The sequence below is a fragment of the Triplophysa rosa genome, linkage group LG16 (genome assembly GCF_024868665.1).
Source record: "Triplophysa rosa linkage group LG16, Trosa_1v2, whole genome shotgun sequence".
Taxonomy (NCBI): Eukaryota; Metazoa; Chordata; class Actinopteri; order Cypriniformes; family Nemacheilidae; genus Triplophysa; species Triplophysa rosa.
This window is the reverse complement of record NC_079905.1, coordinates 4,852,893-4,870,442: the sequence shown is the minus strand read 5'-3', so window position 1 is coordinate 4,870,442 and position 17,550 is coordinate 4,852,893. Positions and strand designations below refer to the sequence as shown.

The window sequence follows — 17,550 nt, the reverse complement described above, 5'->3', positions numbered from 1 at the left end:
CCTTAGCCTGACGTTAAAAGTGGAAATATCATTAAAAATCGAGATGCCAGTCAAAAAGGCTTGTATAAATGAGTAAATCTGGACATTTTGAGAATGATTTTAATACGACGCTATTGAATTGGAGGCTCTAGTTGTAGTTTTACAATTTGTCCACTGGGTGGCAGAAAAGTACTTCTAATTGAAATCGCATAGCATAGCTTGCTGGAGCACGTCATGTGGCCTACAGTACAGTTACATCATGATTCATGGCTATTATTTTTATCGATTTGTTTCATATTGCATTTTTCTAATGTTTATCTATTGCTTCGCCCAATCATGGATCAGCTATTATAAATGAAACTAGGCCTATGTACACTCTTAAAAAAAAGAGTGGTTCAAAAGGTTCTTCGAAGAACCTTTTAAGTCAAAATGGATCCATAAAGAACCTTTAACATCCTAAGAACCTTTCTGTTTCACAAAAGGTTCTTTGTGGTGAAAAAAGGTTCTTCAGATTATGAAAAGGTATAAAGAGATTTTAAACAAACTTTTTCCTTTAGATTTTTCTGTTTCATTTTCAAAAAATGCTATTCTTCTAAAAATCATTTAATAAACAACTGGTTACTATTGTGACAACTTTACTTTACCATTACTTCACGGCAATAACAGTGAAAATGTGCCAAGTGAAATGTTTTAGCCACAATTTTAATGTAGGCCTATGTCTTTACAAAAAATAAAAATTAATTAATACATACCCTGAGAAAAAGTCTCCCCATATAATCAATAGCGTTTTAGTCAGCAGCACTAGTCAGGGGCATTAAATCAATTAAAACTCAAAGAACTGTTTTACAGAGCACTTGCGTAAAATATCCAATGATGCAACTGTGTTGTGTTTAACATCATCAGGAGGCTTGCTCTTGTCATTCTCAGCCTGCAGTACCCTAGTTGCTCTAAAACACTGCACCATTTGATACTGTAATGCTCACGTGCCTGTCCGAGGCCTGTGTTAACGCTAGTGGGAGGTTCCCACTGCTGTCCTTCCATGGATGATGACATTTAAAATGTATGTCTTCGCCATTTTCCTAATTATTCATTCTTATTCTTAATGCTTGCTATAAATATCAAACCGTCGCGTCTCATCCTCTAGAGTATGTGGTACCCGACCGGCCGGCTCTGCATCCATTTGGTAGCATCCATCAACTGATGCACGCTCAAGGTCACCCGCGCATTGCATCATGGGTGCTGGGTATCAGATGCTCTGGTTGGTCCCACCCAGAGAGCAGCGTTTGCATCCCAACCTAGCCGAATAAGGTATTCCCGCATCACGAGTCGCTATGACGAAACAGCTGTCACGAGACGTGACGCGAAATACGCATTGTGGATAAATAAAGGGGAGGGGACGAGCGTTTTACGTGCTCAGCCGCCGGTGTTTCGTCAAAGGGAAACGTGCGGTTGGTCGTGTATTCACTACGAATAAAACCAGTACATCAGTGATCGGGCGACATTTCACCAGACTGTAGTGTCCGGTGGGTCAACGGGAGACGTGCACGCGTACGGACGTCACGACACGAGAAACGGTAACTGCATCCTGTGTGCTTATATTATACCTGTATGCTATTAACAATAATTAATACTTGCCAGTGTTTAAATAGGCATTTACAACAGTAGCCTTATTGATGCTGTACTTGCACATCTTTGACCGTTTTCCTCTTTAGTTGCTATTTATAGGAAATTAATTGACAGTTTATTATTCATGGGAAAAGTAGCGTAGACACTTATTGGAATTGTTGTAAATTATAATGTATGTGTACTGTATTAATGCACATAGGCTATTCATAAAATATTAACACTGCTATGCTATTGATGTATGCGTGCTGGCTTGTGTGAGGAATTATAAGGCTGCTGAAATAGTCGTTTTATATTTACAACTTGGTTGCTTTGTGGCTTAACAATGCGAAAATAATTATTTTAAACGCCGTAGGATAAAATAAAAGCAATAATGTGGAGATTTGTTTTGCAAACCAAACCCACACGTTAGTCAGCATTATGCACGTCACGAGCACCTGTTGTACTTCGTCAGTGATATTATTGTTTGTAACAGTTGAAGAACTCTAATTTCGTTATCCGTTACGATTTTTGACGTGAATTAAGGAAAACAACTTTCGGCCAGCAACGCATCGTGGTTAAGGAGACTGTGTGCCAAATCTCACGTTCGCACAGAATCCATCAATCTTGGACGTTTCCACTAAGGCAAGATGGAGGGGGAGAAGGTTAGTCCTATCAACCTGTTTTCTTACATCTATACAGCCTTTCCACAAAACTCCTTAAAGACATTAATTGCACGTGTAATAAATGGGTATACAAATCATGAAATATAACTAACTGCATGGAGACATTTCTGCGTGGAGGCTGTGCCATATGCATGCGATTTATTGTATAGGCCTATGTTGCATCTAAGTACGAGAATCATTTTTTTCTGTGTTCAGTACTATACTGCAGTTACTGTATGTACATGCCTTGCGTGTTTGCATTACATTTGACAGTTTTAGTTATGCAAATGGATGGTCATATGCTAATGCATTTCCGTGTTTCGGCACTGAACATACACCATGTCAATCAATATGATCAATTAACTGTGGCATGCATAATCCCAGCATCTGGCCATTGTTAGCTGTGGTCCCATTGAAAGGAATGTCAATACAGCTGTGACCTGGAGCAGGTTGCTATGACGATAAGGGAGTGGCAGAGATGCTTAGAACAGGATATCAAGGATATTAAGATGTTTATTGATATCAGTGTGAAAGAGCAACAAGAGCCACAGTCTGCTGATGCTGTTGTTTTTATTGGATGTTTATTTATATCCGTCCCAACATGAGAAGATTAAATCATTCTGTTAAAATATGTTGTGAGGAAATAGCAGATCTGCATTTTAAACTCAGCTGCCTGCAGATATGACGACATTTCGTTTGTCCAGGTGACATTTGTTTTGAAACTTGCCTAACTCCTTTTACTGAGTCATTGTGACTGAGAGTATTTGTGTGTACCGTATATATAAGAGAGAGAGAAAGAGAGGAGGGGGGGGAGAGCAATCGGAAATATCAAATCAAATTAAATGTCAATGCGATTGATTTACATTTCCTGTTCAATTTTTCATTTAGACAGAATTAGCTTGTTTTTGCTTAAATTAGGCCAAATGCCTCGTAAAAAAATGTGCCCTAAAACTCTGTCGTATAGTGGTTTTCCTAGTATATATTTTTGTAGGTATAGTTCTAGTATTTACACCCTTTATGGTTAAAGTTGTATGGCCACCTTGAAACAGTTCTATAGCTGTGGGCTTAAGGTCGCTCGTGTCAATCTGCAGACCATCACAGCATCGTATAGCCCTCTAGAATTTACACTGTCAGCACTGTTGTGTCCTATTGCCCTAGAAACCTGGATTCAGCAGAATGATCAGCTTTTGTTAACCAAAACGTATCTGCGGTGTTGTCTTACAGCTGAAGGCAGGGCCATTTTAGGACACCATTGTTTTATGGTGCGGCACATTAATATTACACGGTTTGCTAATGCCATACATAGGCTACGTTTCTGGGAAAAACAGCAGTATCTGAGCAGAAATGTGTTACTATAATTATTTTTCCTGAGGGAAATCGGTCAGTCAAAGGTTAGCGAATGAATATGGGAGAGGGGCTAAAGAACTAGGACTTTAAAGAAACAAGCAATCCAAGCAGGATTAAAAAGGCATGTCTTCAATGTATAAGCATAGCAGTTTTTAATCATTTTAAAGACGGAAAGAACACAAGACTATTTTTGTTCAGATTAGGTTTGGGAGTGTTTGGATAAAATAAAAACAAGCGTGAATATCCAACTGAACTTTAATGTGTGTGTGTTTTTATATTTATTTACAGAAACAGGTGACATGCTACCTCCTGTTTTCTTTGTCAACGGCTGTAATTGGTTCTCTGCAGTTTGGCTACAACACAGGAGTCATCAATGCACCTGAACAGGTGAGTGTGCCAGCCAAAAGGTAACACACCCACTTTTTATTTTTACTAGGGATGCTCCGATGTATCGGCCACCGATATTAATCCGCCGGTACTGGATTAATTTAACACCATCGGCATATCGGTTTATTCATTAACTGCATATCGGTTTATTCATTAACTGCATATCGGTTTATTCACTAGCTGCATATCGGTTTATTAATTAGCTGCATATCGGTTTATTAATTAGCTGCATATCGGTTTATTAATTAACTGCATATCGGTTTATTCATTAACTGCATATCGGTTTATTCATTAACTGCATGGAGGCAATGAGTTGCATGCCTGAATAACCCAACATTTTTCTCTGAGCAAAATAATTCAATAGCAACAGCACAGACTTTATTTAAGTTTATTAAAGAAATGTTCAATGTTACGTCAAATAAGTTAATGTTGTTAATAAAATAAATATTGGATAGCAAAAATCACCCTTGAAGATTGTCATGTTGTCTTATTATATTTTTATCTTAACTTGTGCCTCGCTTAAAATGTTAAATGAATCCAATTCATGTTCAGTAAAATTGATTTAATGCAGAAAAACTAGCTAGAATTGTAAAGTACTATGCAATTGACCAATGTCAGAATCAGACGATAGTTGTTTGTTAAAAAACTCTTGTTAGGCCAAAAAATCCCTAATTTGTACTATTTTTTATTTATTTAGAATAATCGTAAAAACATAGAAACAAATAAGGCACAGATAAAGAGAACACACAAAATGTTTAAATAAAATCAAAATGATCTTACTGTAAAACTATTCTTCGCTATTCTATTCTATTCCACACAGTAACAGATTGTTGGCTGGATTTTTCTCACTTTATTTGACAGAAATTGCGGGCCTTTTTCAACAACACGTGGATGGAGCGTTATGGAGAGCCCATCAAACCAGGCATGTGCACCATTGTGTGGAGCTTAGCGGTGGCCATCTTTAGTGTGGGTGGAATGGTGGGCTCCTTCAGTGTTGGTGTCGTAGCCAATAAATTTGGGAGGTGAGTGGAAATGAATCTGTAACATCCGAATTTGAATTTAAACCTGGTCAGAATATTTTTGGGATAAAAAGAGACTTTGCAACTTTTCCATGACATTACCCAATTAGGTTTATAGTCATCAGACACAGTGATGTCAGAAGTGTGACCTAAAAAACCATTGTGCTCATTCAGACGTTGGGAATTTGAATCTGGATTGTTAAATTTCATCATTCTCTTTCATTTTTATTTGTAACTCATAGAGCAAGTAAATGTTTCATAAATAATAAAAGGCATTGAATATAATGAGGGCACTCAGAGCAGAAGAGTTGACCCCTGTCTGCTTGAGTGCTCAGTCTGCATTGACGTCCAAAGCAAGCAATCATGTGTACAGAGCGGATATTGTTCTCCTTTCTATGCACGTCTCTATCACACTGCCTGACTTTCATTTTGTACCTTGTTTCCCTCGCTGTCATTCTCATTTCCTCTGTGTCTTCTGAATTAGTGTCTCTGATTCAATTTAATTCCATTTGCGGTCTCTCTCTCTGCTTCTTCTCTGCAGACGTAAATCCATGATTCTGGTGAACCTCTTGGCTCTAATAGGTGGAAGTCTCATGGGATTCTGCACCCTTTGCTCCTCCTTTGAGATGATCATTGCTGGCCGGCTGGTGATCGGGCTGTTCTGTGGTCTCTTCACTGGTCTCACTCCAATGTACATCGGGGAGGTGTCGCCCACTCCCCTTCGTGGGGCCTTTGGGACCCTGCACCAGCTTGGTGTTGTGGTGGGCATTTTGATCGCTCAGGTAAAACATGTCATGTCTTCATTTACAGACAATGATCCTTTTGAATATTCTTGAATATTCTACAACAGTGCACTTGTGTTAAGCACTGCATCCTTGTTTTCACATGTAGATCTTTGGTCTAGAGGCTATACTGGGTTCATATAAGCTCTGGCCAGTGCTTTTGGCTCTTACCATCCTACCTGCCATCCTGCAATGTGTTCTGCTGCCGTTCTGCCCTGAGAGCCCTCGCTACCTGCTCATCAGCCTCAACCAGGAGGCGCAGGCCCGCAAAGGTAAGAACAAGATCACAGTTTTTCCTCAACGTGTCTTTATTGAATAAGTTATACGTTTACATATATACTTACATATCCTTACAAACCTTTGGCAGTAAAATTTTTTTTATATGGCATAACGTATAACCACATTCTAAAAAAATGGCTTATTTTCAACTCAGCATTGGGTCAAAAAGAGATGAACCCAATCCAAAATGTTGGGTTGTTTTAACCCATTGCTGGATCAAATATAAACCTTTTTCTGTGTTGATTTGACCGAACTGTTGGGTTCACCCCTTTTTGACCCAACGCTGGGTTGAAAATAACCCTGCATTTTTTTTTTTTGAGTCACATATTTCATATTACTAAACTCCATAACTTCACACATTAAGAGCTTTCAACATCTTCATTTTGTAAAAACTCCCAGAGATCAGAAATTAACCTTATCTACAGCTAAGACCAACAAACAGATAAGGCTGGTTTAGGCTAGTTTGTTCAGCAGAGAGAGACTAAACTATTTATATACAGTATGTGAGAATTGTGATCGCTGCCCATAACGTTTTATGAAGTGCTTAACACTAATTGTGCCTCCTGAGAGTGCTGATGAAAAATTGAGCGAAAACATCTGCTTAAAACCATTTTCTTGATTAAATAATATGCAGGATGAAAAAGTCATTTACTACCCGATTTATTTTACATCAGATGGTTGTGCACATGTAGAATCAACCCAGCTAGCACACCTACTGTACGTTGTGAATACATCTTTTAAGAATAACTGAGGCATTAAGATGGAGAACAAAGCCGTTCTGTATTACTGTGGTTAAAGGGATACTCCACCCAAAAGTGAACATTCTGTCATCAATCTTTGTTCTGTTGAAGAATGTTAGCAACTGAGATTTCTGGGGACGTCAAAAAATGGTAGTCAAAGGTGCCCCACAACTGTTTGTTTTCACAAATTCTTCCAAATATCTTCTTTTGTGTTTAACAAAACAAAAAAATATACAGTATTTTTTTCTACCATGGTAGTCAATGGCGCCCCAGAAATCTCAGTTGCTAACTTTCTTCCAAATATCTTTCTTTCCATCATTACTTTATCTTCAACTAAGTCTCAAGGAGATGTCAAATCCTGCTGGTTATGTCTGGGATAATTACTCATCCCCAAACTTGTATACATTTCTTTGGTCTGTTGAACACAAATCTTAAGAAAGAGATTTGCTTGGCAGATGTCCAATCCTATATTATTTTATTCCTCAGCACTCGTGCGTCTCCGTGGTAATGAAGATGTGGGGAAGGAAATGCAGGAGATGAAAGATGAAAGCACTAAGACACAAATGGAAAAGAAGGTGACCATTCCCGAGCTCTTCCGCACCGCAGCTTACCGGCAGCCTCTTCTCATCGCTATAATGCTGCAGCTTTCCCAGCAGCTGTCTGGCATCAACGCTGTGAGTCAAATACTGTACCCATTATGCACTCTATATCTGCGTCACACTGTATATTCAAGAAGTAGTAGACAGTGCACTGTACACTATGCATTGGGTAGTACGCTAGCATGTGAAGCATCTGTCACTTAAAGCGATAGTTCACCCAAAAATGAAAATTCTGTTATCATTTGTTTACACACATGTCATTCAAAACATGTATTGTATGTGACTTTTTTTCTGTGGAACACAAAAAATATTTTATGATGTCTCTGTGGTTTTGAGTCCATACAAAGGAAGCCAATGGGGGACAATGTTGTTAGGTTACCAACTTTCTTTGAAATATGTTTTGTGTTCTGCAGAGGAAAGAAAGTCATTCAGGTTTGGAATGACATGAGGGTGAATAAATGATGACAGAATTTTCCATTTTTTTATAAAGAATATCTTCAAAGAATTCGTATCGGTTGAATGCCATCGTCGTAGAAACCTTGCCAGCCAATTAACATCTTTATAGAGATGTCATTTGCACTTTGTACATTATATTTGTGGCTTTGTTAGTCATTATCCAAATTGCTCTCAGTTTGAAAAGAATGTTAATTTGTTTAGGCCGTTCTTATTGATTATGTTCTTCAGCTGACATCACTCCATCATTAATTGCAATTGACTTTCTCTGCTTCTCCAAGGTGTTTTATTACTCGACTGGCATTTTCGAATCCGCCGGAGTGACTCAGCCCATCTACGCCACCATTGGAGCTGGTGTAGTCAACACCGTGTTCACTGTGGTGTCAGTAAGTATTTCATTATTGACCTAGAAATGTGCATGTTTTAGGGATTTTTATTCATCTTCCATTTTCTCCTTTACCACAAGCTCTTCTTGGTGGAGAGAGCCGGACGGAGAACTTTGCATCTTATTGGTTTGGGTGGAATGGCTATCAGCGCTTTGGTCATGACAATTGCTCTCTTAATGGTGAGTCGTGCTTTCTGTTTGTGATCTTACATTCAGCATCTGACCACTGTGTCTTATGTTAATGTCATATTTGTATTTTTTCCTGAATAGAAAGACATAGAGGCTTTTCGGTACCTCAGCATCGCTGCAGTTTTTGCCTTTGTGGCAATGTTTGAGATGGGTCCTGGGCCCATTCCGTGGTTCATAGTGGCCGAGCTGTTTTCTCAGGGACCACGCCCTGCTGCCATGGCTGTTGCTGGATGCTCTAACTGGACCGCCAATTTCCTTGTGGGCATCAGCTTCCCCAAGCTGGAGGTACGAGTTTGATCAAGAGACCGTAACAAATTTTCATTTAATCAGCATTTCTAGATGTATTGTGGCCATTCCAGTCCAGTGTCTGTTGAATTGAAACATCTATAAATAGTAAATTCAGAAAAAATACAAATATTTTTTGAATGGTCTCTTAATTTTTTCTGCGGCTGTATATGAAGAGTTTGGTTCCAAAATGAGAAAATCATGTTTTTTTTATTGTGCATTAATATCAATCAAACTGCAGATGGTTTGTTTTGATTTAAGCCATAATAACAAAAAAATACAGCTAACTAACACAATAAAAACATGATAACATAATAAAAAACATGATTTTTGAATTTTTTTTAAAAACGGAGTTATCTCGTTTTGGAACCAAACTCTTCATATATATTATATAAACATTATATATTAATAAAAATAACTATTATTCTAATTATTATTTTATTCTCACCATAATATAAAAAAATCCATAATAAATATATTTCGCATTATTGTAAACTTATTTATTCGTTTTTTGTGAATCACAGGAACTGTGCGGGCCGTATGTCTTCGTCATATTCATGATCTTTCTCATCATCTTCTTCATATTCACGTACATCCGTGTTCCTGAGACGAAGGGGAAAACTTTCGACGAGATCGCTCAAGGTTTCAGCGGAGCCCCGGCCCTGACCACCGACTCCACGGTAGAGTCTGGCAGGGTCGCGCTGCCGGCCTCTCCTATTAAAGAAAAGGTCCCGTTGGTGGAAGCTTCTAAAGCATCCTCTGATCAGGGACCCAGCTCTTCCGAGCAGCCCACAGCAGAGGACGCAAAGGGGGAGGAGAAACCTAGCTTGCCCACCCAGCCGTTGGTAGAATCTAGTAAATAAGAGAAATCTAATTTCAGTTTTTAAAGAATGGTGTAGAACCATACAGCTTAACATGATTAAAGCCATGATACTATGTACCAACTGAAGATAGAAATATAATACTAGAGATTATATATTGGCAGGAGATTATTTAATATAAACAGATTGAGAAGGAGGTAACTGCGGTGATCTAGTTACATTTTAAAAGGATTAGAGATCAGTGCGTGAGCTTTATTTTAATTGTAACTTATTGATGGATTGGTGCAATATTGATCTTTGTTTTACGAGAATTATCAGGTTTTATCCTTGTACTGCTTATAGGGTTTTATCCTTGTACTGCTAATATATGTTTGTGCGTTTTTTTTTATTTTAATGTGATATCAAATAGGACCTGGTTTCCTATATCAAATCGGACAGGAAAGGGAATTTTTACATTTGGCCTTCATACTCCACTCATCATTTTAAACTGTTAAACTTAATTCTTTCTTTAAGAAGAACCGAAGTGTTTTTCCTTCCTTTCTGTACCATAAGCAACGGATCAGAGCGATAGTTGGCTAAAGCCCCTGTAGAACAAACACTTTTTTTGCACTGATGATTGTTTTGTATAATATTATATAATGTATATATATATATTTATATATATATACACACAATACAATATATAGATATTTTCATTTGTTCAAATCGCTACTATCGTTTATCAGAAACAGAATATAGAAGATTTAACAAATATATTTATATTTAGAGGAGGGGGGGCTTAAATAGCTAGTAAAGCTTATGCCAAGAATTAAATCTCTAGTTTACTGCCAAAAATAATACGTTTAAGTCTTCAGATAGGTAAATCACTCATACATCAACATTCGCAGTTGTATATGGCCAGATGGAATGACCAGTGTTTAGTGTTTTGCAAGTGATGGGATCAGGGTTTGCCAGATTATAACCATTAAACACGCTACTGAATTTTCTGTGCTAGACGTTTAGTATACCAGCATTGTGTGCACTATGTAGTCAGCAAAGCAACAACTCACTTTAGAGTTTGACGGAGCAGTGCGGCACATCTCACCCGAATTAATGTTTTTATAAGTCATTTTTAAAGAGAACACAGTATTTATTTATTTATGTAGTGTTATTTGGTTATGTGTACCTGTATTATAGCAAGTATAACGATTTCTATCATGTGAGTGAAAAAATATTTTTGCTGCCATTGCTTGTGTTTTGTCTGGATATTGAATGTAAAAGTATTTATTATTAAGCACATTTAAAGGCCAGGTGCAATACTGATTGAAAAACACTGCTTAGCTGTTTTGTGAAACATTTGTGTGTTGCACGGAGAGAAATTTTGTTAAAAGACTAAGAAAGATAACATTCCACATGCTGTAGTGCTATGACTGTATTCCAGCTTCACTTTGAGCCAGCTCTCTTCTAACACAAACCATTTACCGGTAATATACTTCACATACCTTTGCTGTGCATATTGTACACAACACATACTGTAGTTTCGCTTACTGTACAAAGTTAGAAGAACATGACACTGTAAATACCTAAGTTGATGTTTGTGTGTTGGGTGGTGTAATTGTTGTGCTTGCAGGTCAAAAACAGAACGCAGAACAAAAGTGTTGATGCTTTGACATTTGTACATTTAATGGTGGGTTTTAATGCAGGTGTATCAAAATCACGAGTGGTACTGTGTACGGTACTGCGTACAGTTGTTTTATTATTTTGTGAATAAATAGTCTAAAATATCTCATGTCTCTGTTGTTTTTTCATTTTTAATTCTGGTTAATAGATGAATTTCAAGTCTTTTTTTATTCTGGTTAATTGATTTTTTTTCTGATCTAAGCAGAGCCCCGAAAAATACAACAAACTCACAGTGGTCCCCCTCCACAGAAATCTTTAGTAAAAGGCGAATGATTTATACCTAGATGAAGAGAAACTCGAGCTAGATGAATTTTAACCATGAACATGAAACGTTTTGATATAGTTCATTTATTTATTGTGATAACTTTGGTTTATTTTCCAAATACATTTACAAGAATGATGTGCAGCACCAAAAAAACTGATGGTGCAAAAATCAGTTTACATAAATAATAAATACTTAAAATATAAATACTTATCTTAAAAAAATCCATATTGTGTTATTGCTTGTTTTGTATTTGAGTCAATAAAACAAGTTTTACTTCAAAGTGCACTTGACATATTTATGTATGACATATACTGTATATGCTGTCAACTCCACTCATCTCATTTATGTGACATTTTTTTAACTATATTTTTAAAGCCCATTGGTTAGCGCTCCAGACACATACTGTCTACATGGGCTGTTGGTGAACGGGGACCCGGGTCATATCCCGATTCCACACCCCGTCTCTTACCCTCATGTTCCTGTCTGCCTCCACTGTGCAATGGATAAAAGCCACACAAAAAACCCTTCAATTTGTCATACACGTATTTAAACACATGATTCATGCATACATATTTTCATACGACTATTTTTCATCACTTTGGTTTTCTTAATTCTTTTTAATTAAAATTCTGTTAATAATTATGCTTGTGCTCTTTCAAACCTGAACCCAGCTAGCACAAGCCATAATGCACCAGACCTCCAATGCACCGGCTGCCGTCTGCTTTCAACTCTTTAAATGCACTAGCATGAAACCTTAATTGCGATGGTCATGTATAAATATAGCATAGTGCTGTTCTTTGGATGATCAATGATTCTTCAATAACAAACAAAGAATTAGAGACCAGCATAGCTGACTGAATCTGCATAGCCCACTTCCTCCATGTATTTCTTTATGTCCAGCGGCTCTGACACTCGTATCACTGTCTGATCATTTGCTCTTCTCTCGGCTGATTGGAGCTTTCGAACCAGCTCAGCCAGTGAGGGTCGTTCGTTTGGTCTCCACTGACAGCAGCTCTCGATAATAGAATATCTGGAGAAATAAACATTAACGAGAGATTTCCTCTTTTATTATATGGGTTTTTAGTATTTATGTATTTGTGTGTGTGTGTGTGTGTGTAGGTACACCTACAGTGTTTTAGAGCAGTTTGGTGTTTTTTTCAATTTATTTCCTCTTTGTAAATACTGCAGAAGTTCACTCGCCATAACTTTGGGAAATGGAGCCTCTCCTGAGATCAGAGACATTACGTCCTTTAGACAATTCAGTTATATATTTTTTCCCTTTAACAATAGACACAATAATTATAAAAAACGTGAACAGACGTACCTAACGTGACTATTTCATACAGCAAAATGCCAAACGACCATCTGCAAAGGATTGAAAGACAAAACACAACATGAAGATCACAGGTCAAAAAATCATTCGAAAGATACATTTAACCACACTCCACTCACATGTCACTGCTTTGCGACAGAGGTTTCCGTGCCAACACCTCTGGAGCTTGCCACTTCCTGATTTCTATCTCTTCCACACCATCCAGTGGAGATCCCTCATCTGTCGCCATCCGAAATGCTGGAGCCAACCCCCACAGCTTGACTGACAGGTCCCGATCAACCAGGATGCTTCGAGCTCTGACCTTGCCATGGATGTAGTCTTTACTATGTAGATACTCCTATGAGTGGGAAAAGTTTGTGTTACAACAAGAAACAAGTTCATGTATTTTGTAAATCAAATGAAGAGTTAACCAGAGTTATTAAACAAGGTAAAAAACATCATATGATTTAATTAGATGTCAATATAGGCAGTTAAAAGCATTGCTCGGGTCATTAAACGTTTCTTAAATGCAGTTGTTTTTGTATTTATTTTAGGAGTGTCTCACATACAACTGTCAATCTTATTCTGTAATTTTGATTATCTTGTAAACAAATCTATTATCTGACCAGAGCAGATCCAATCTGAGCACCCATGGTAAAGATTCGTCTTTCAGTCAGGTCACATGGTGCTGCTTGACCCGGGTGGTCCTGTAAAAGAATAAATGAAGATTTTCCTAGTTTCTGCCACTTATGTCATTCTTCCAAGAACACTCACTAATGTACAAAAAAAACCTAAAGTATAATGTTATAAAGGCTATTGATACAAGGAACATGACAATACAATAACCTTGCTGAAAAACAATTGAAAGCATCACAGAAATTCAAATGGATTTAACGGTTATAAAGGGAATTGTACTGGGTCTTAATGGAAACTATATTGGTCCTGTGTGCCTGCTGGTAACGTGTTGGTGCCATGTTATCTGGTGCAGTAAAACCAATAGATCATCCTACTGCAATGAGGCCTAAAACATACTACATAATAGTAAACAGTTGGTGGTTTATTATGGTATTTGTAATGGATACCATAACATTTTGGGAAGCCGTTTGGGCTTAAGACTGGAAAATGAGCATTGGTCCATACCTGTCTGCACCTCCACAGGAAGCTCAACAGGTCTTTGTGTTCCAGCTCCTCCAGCACAATCATCTGGGGCATCTCAGCAGTCACCTGCCCCAGCAGTCTGGGCAAAGATGGATGAGGGCCAAGCTCTGTCAGGAAGCAGGCAAAGTCCAGAAAAAACTGACGATCGTTGGCATCATCTGATTCTACATGGGGAAAATGGGGCAAGAATGAATATTTTTCAGTTTATGTATAGGCCTAGTATATAGTTTAGCTTTTATGTATTGCCAATTTGAATGCATTTTATTTTAATTGTTAATGTTATTTTTATAAATTAAAATGTTTATGTTAATTATTATAAATGATTCATATTTTGTATTTAATTACTTTAATTTAATTACTCCAATCTGACATATTTTCAACGAAATTCTCTTTAGTTCTCCAAAAGTTGTATCTCTATAAAACACCACAGTCTATGGCACTCTCTCAAACGTACCTTTAAGCACTCGTAAGATGACAGGCTGTCTGTCCATGACAGCTCTGTACAAAGTAAAAGGCTTGTGATGTTTTACAGAGAATGCAAGTGGCAGTGGAGTGATCAGCTGAAAGATGTCACGACGCCTCTCTGTGGAGGTCTCAGGTACTGCAGATGTGCAATTCTGCATGTCTTTGTGACTTTGAGCTGTCATTGGGATAATTTCATGCTCCATTGGGTTGAACTCTGGTGGTGCTGTTTTTGTAAAAAATCACGAAAAAAATTAAGTGTTTAAAAGACTGTTGTTCTATAAATAGAGAGAGACGTTTGATTATTTTAAGATCTTTACATAAATACTTTAATTAATAAATAACACAATATTAATAAACATCATTCATACACTAAGAAAGTATGTAGTGTGCAGCCAAAATAAACAGTTTATTTACCATCAATGCCTTGCAGGTGCTGTCTGGTGCTGTTACGATGTCTGTTTGTGTTATTATGGTGGTTTGTGTCATGCTTTTCAAATTTCTGTGGTCGATAAGACTGTGATGGCTTATGGGAGAATTTGAGCACGAGCAAGACTATCAGTACAGCAAGAAAAGCTGCAAGAAACAGGACTGGAACAACGATCAACTCTACTTCAAACACAAGCACTTCTGCAAGAAAGAAAGAGGAGGAAAGAACATTAGAAAGGTGCCTGAACACACTTTTAAATGAGTTATAAGACACTACGCCCCGGTTTCACAGACAAGGCTTAAGGCTAGTCCCAGACTAAAAGGAATTTTGAGCTGTCTTAACTAAAAATATCTTGCCCTGACATATCTTAAAATATGTCAGTGCCATTGTTTTGTCTCAAGATGCACATCGGTAATGTTGTTTCTAAGGCATTTTAATAAAAGCGACTTAAATAGCCTACATTAACTACGGCATAGTCCTGACTTAGGCTAAGGCTTGTCTATGAAACCGGGCCTACATGTGCCAATAATTTAATGTAGAGTTTTAATTGTATGTTCTACAGATAAATGCACATTGGGTGTTTATTGGTTATATAAGATATATTCTAATTTAGCTGTTAATGATTGTTGTGTAATCTAATTGGTTCAAAAAAGTTGTTGAAAAAAGCTCCCTCAAAGAACAATAATAATCAAATGCTTCATGGTAATCTTTTCCTAATCTATTATAATGCATTCCTTTGGGTCAGGTGACCTTGTTCCTAGAATACTGTGAATTGGCTCTGATACAGAATGTGACTTTTAGTAACAAGGTTTGTAGAAATGCATCTTCATAACATCAAAGATCTGTGCAACATTTGTAAGTGAGCTCATCAAATGAAAACTTTTCATGACTGCTCGCTACACGTGAATTCCTCTCTAAAGTCGCCCACATGCACATGTCTGAAAAGATAGTTCTATTAATAGTTGACTATTAAAATGACAAGAGAGATAATTATTGTTTAAAGAAATCCTTCAAAATTTTTGAAAATAAAATACGTTGAATGAAGATTTTTAAACGCAGGAAAGCACTTACCACAGAGAGTGTTGCCTGGTATACATGGATACGTTAGGTTAGATGAATTAGACATACTGTTGGGAAAAAAAAGATTTTGTAAATGTCTCATGAACAGTAACAGAGATCTCCAACAAGACACAGCAACTTATAAACTAAACACTAAATTGTAACTTGATATTTAATCTTTACACTGCAGTGCTGGTATGGTTTATGAGATGTGGATGTCTGTACATGTAGGGAGTATGGAATGTACATTGTTGATGGGAATATTGATTGGAATACATGTTTTAACAATGCATTTAAAAGTCCATCATAAATGTTTAACTGTCTCGTAAACTGACCGTCCTGCTCCCCTTGTCTGCCTCATAAACTGTTGTAAACAAAATTTTGGATTTTTTTCCAGTTACACAGTATTTGACAGTTTATACTATAATGTACTTATCAAGAACATCTGGGATCATCTAATCATCTGGGATGTGAAAAACATTCTCGTATTCTGCAATATTACTGCACATAAAAACACTGTTGACTTTACACCTTTAACACCTGAACTACTCCCACAGCTGATTGGTCTTTGTCAGCACATTCTTTCGGTTTGAATGCACTTCCAATTGTTTTTGAGGCAAAAATACACAGAAAGAATGTGACTCAACCAGTTCTTCTGCATTATGACGCCTGGACATCATCCTCTCACACCCGATACACACCCAACACACAAACACCAATTTGGCCTCAATGTAATAGCAACCTCAGTTACTGATCCTCTGTTTGATCTCTGCATTGAAATTAAGCCAACCAAAAAAAAGCACAATGTAGTATTTGTAATTATAGAATTGTCAAATATTTTAAATTCAATGAATGAATGGTTTGTATAGGCTAAAGCATAGTTGTGACATAGTTGTGTATACTGTACCTTCCTGAATTTTTAACTGTGCTTAAAATACATGTTTCAAATTCAGCAAATGAACTTACATGTCATCCTCTCTATGGAGAAGTGATGAAAGTATTTCTCATATCTGTGTATTCCTTTTCACTGGTTGTTCTGTGGTAATCTCCTATTTGAAAGCGACATGTGTTTCCCCATGCTGTATATTGCTGTACCAAGAGTTTCATCTGCTCTGTGCTCTATTGACTCCATACGTGCTTCTGATCTACCAGCTCCTCTGTAAGCAAGCTATTTGCGTTCTTGCTGCCACACCCACATCCTACAGCTGTTTCTTTAAGCTCCGCCCTCACCTGATTCAAATAGCCCAACATCATTTCCGTTGATAATTTCGTCTTTTAGACCTCCTTTTTGCTCTGTCTTCCGCAACTTATACATCACATCTGCATTCCATCTATGTTATCACGAAACACACGAACAGACAAGACAACAGATCACTAGCGCTGTCGGCTACTCGTTCTCGACATTAAGGATATTTCCAATCTTTGAAGTGGGAAATATCAATAAATCCGAGGTGTTTGGACGCGAACCAGGAAAATGGCACAAAGGAAATTTTAGATGTTGATGGTAAGACAAATATATGTGTTATAAAAAAAGAATGAAATATTACTAATTTGCCATTTCTTTACTTTATATTGATGTAATAAGCTTATAAGTAATATTGATGTAACGCTTATATTCAGGACTGTGTGCGTGCAGTTACAAACTGTTATAGAAGTAAATTTTTAATCATTGG

General features: G+C 37.3%; 2 protein-coding genes and 1 non-coding gene across 3 annotated transcripts; 1 reads left to right on the top strand and 2 right to left on the bottom strand.

The window, feature by feature from the left end:
- The first annotated feature begins 776 nt into the window (after window positions 1-776).
- On the top strand, window positions 777-11,265 carry slc2a3a (solute carrier family 2 member 3a). Its single transcript, XM_057354893.1, has 11 exons — window positions 777-1,553; window positions 2,128-2,246; window positions 3,882-3,980; window positions 4,842-5,002; window positions 5,541-5,781; window positions 5,891-6,053; window positions 7,287-7,474; window positions 8,134-8,238; window positions 8,319-8,417; window positions 8,508-8,711; window positions 9,236-11,265. Exons 2-11 carry the CDS (start codon window positions 2,232-2,234, stop codon window positions 9,572-9,574), a joined length of 1,614 nt encoding a protein of 537 aa, XP_057210876.1. The 5' UTR covers window positions 777-1,553; window positions 2,128-2,231; the 3' UTR covers window positions 9,575-11,265.
- Window positions 11,266-11,379: 114 nt separating this feature from the next.
- LOC130567545 (U5 spliceosomal RNA) lies at window positions 11,380-11,495 on the bottom strand. Its single transcript, XR_008964594.1, has one exon. It is a non-coding gene; the product is annotated as a U5 spliceosomal RNA (small nuclear RNA).
- On the bottom strand, window positions 11,419-17,053 carry styk1a (serine/threonine/tyrosine kinase 1a). Its single transcript, XM_057354894.1, has 10 exons — window positions 16,844-17,053; window positions 15,890-15,945; window positions 14,806-15,018; window positions 14,381-14,614; window positions 13,909-14,090; window positions 13,395-13,475; window positions 12,909-13,126; window positions 12,781-12,821; window positions 12,586-12,682; window positions 11,419-12,486 (listed from the first exon to the last, which is right to left on the bottom strand). Exons 2-10 carry the CDS (start codon window positions 15,942-15,944, stop codon window positions 12,291-12,293), a joined length of 1,317 nt encoding a protein of 438 aa, XP_057210877.1. The 5' UTR covers window position 15,945; window positions 16,844-17,053; the 3' UTR covers window positions 11,419-12,290.
- Window positions 17,054-17,550: the final 497 nt, after the last annotated feature.

Excerpts from the sequence above, each read along its gene's own strand:
- styk1a (XM_057354894.1), bottom strand. The coding sequence starts at position 15,944 with ATGTCTAATTCATCTAACCTAACGTATCCATGTATACCAGGCAACACT. Across the intron at positions 13,476-13,908 it reads TCCTGTGGAGGTGCAGACAG|GACCACCCGGGTCAAGCAGC; the intron begins GTATGGACCAAT and ends ATTCTTTTACAG. Across the intron at positions 12,683-12,780 it reads GTATGAAATAGTCACGTTAG|GAGAGGCTCCATTTCCCAAA; the intron begins GTACGTCTGTTC and ends CTCTGATCTCAG.
- slc2a3a (XM_057354893.1), top strand. Across the intron at positions 6,054-7,286 it reads GGAGGCGCAGGCCCGCAAAG|CACTCGTGCGTCTCCGTGGT; the intron begins GTAAGAACAAGA and ends TTTATTCCTCAG. Across the intron at positions 7,475-8,133 it reads AGCTGTCTGGCATCAACGCT|GTGTTTTATTACTCGACTGG; the intron begins GTGAGTCAAATA and ends TGCTTCTCCAAG.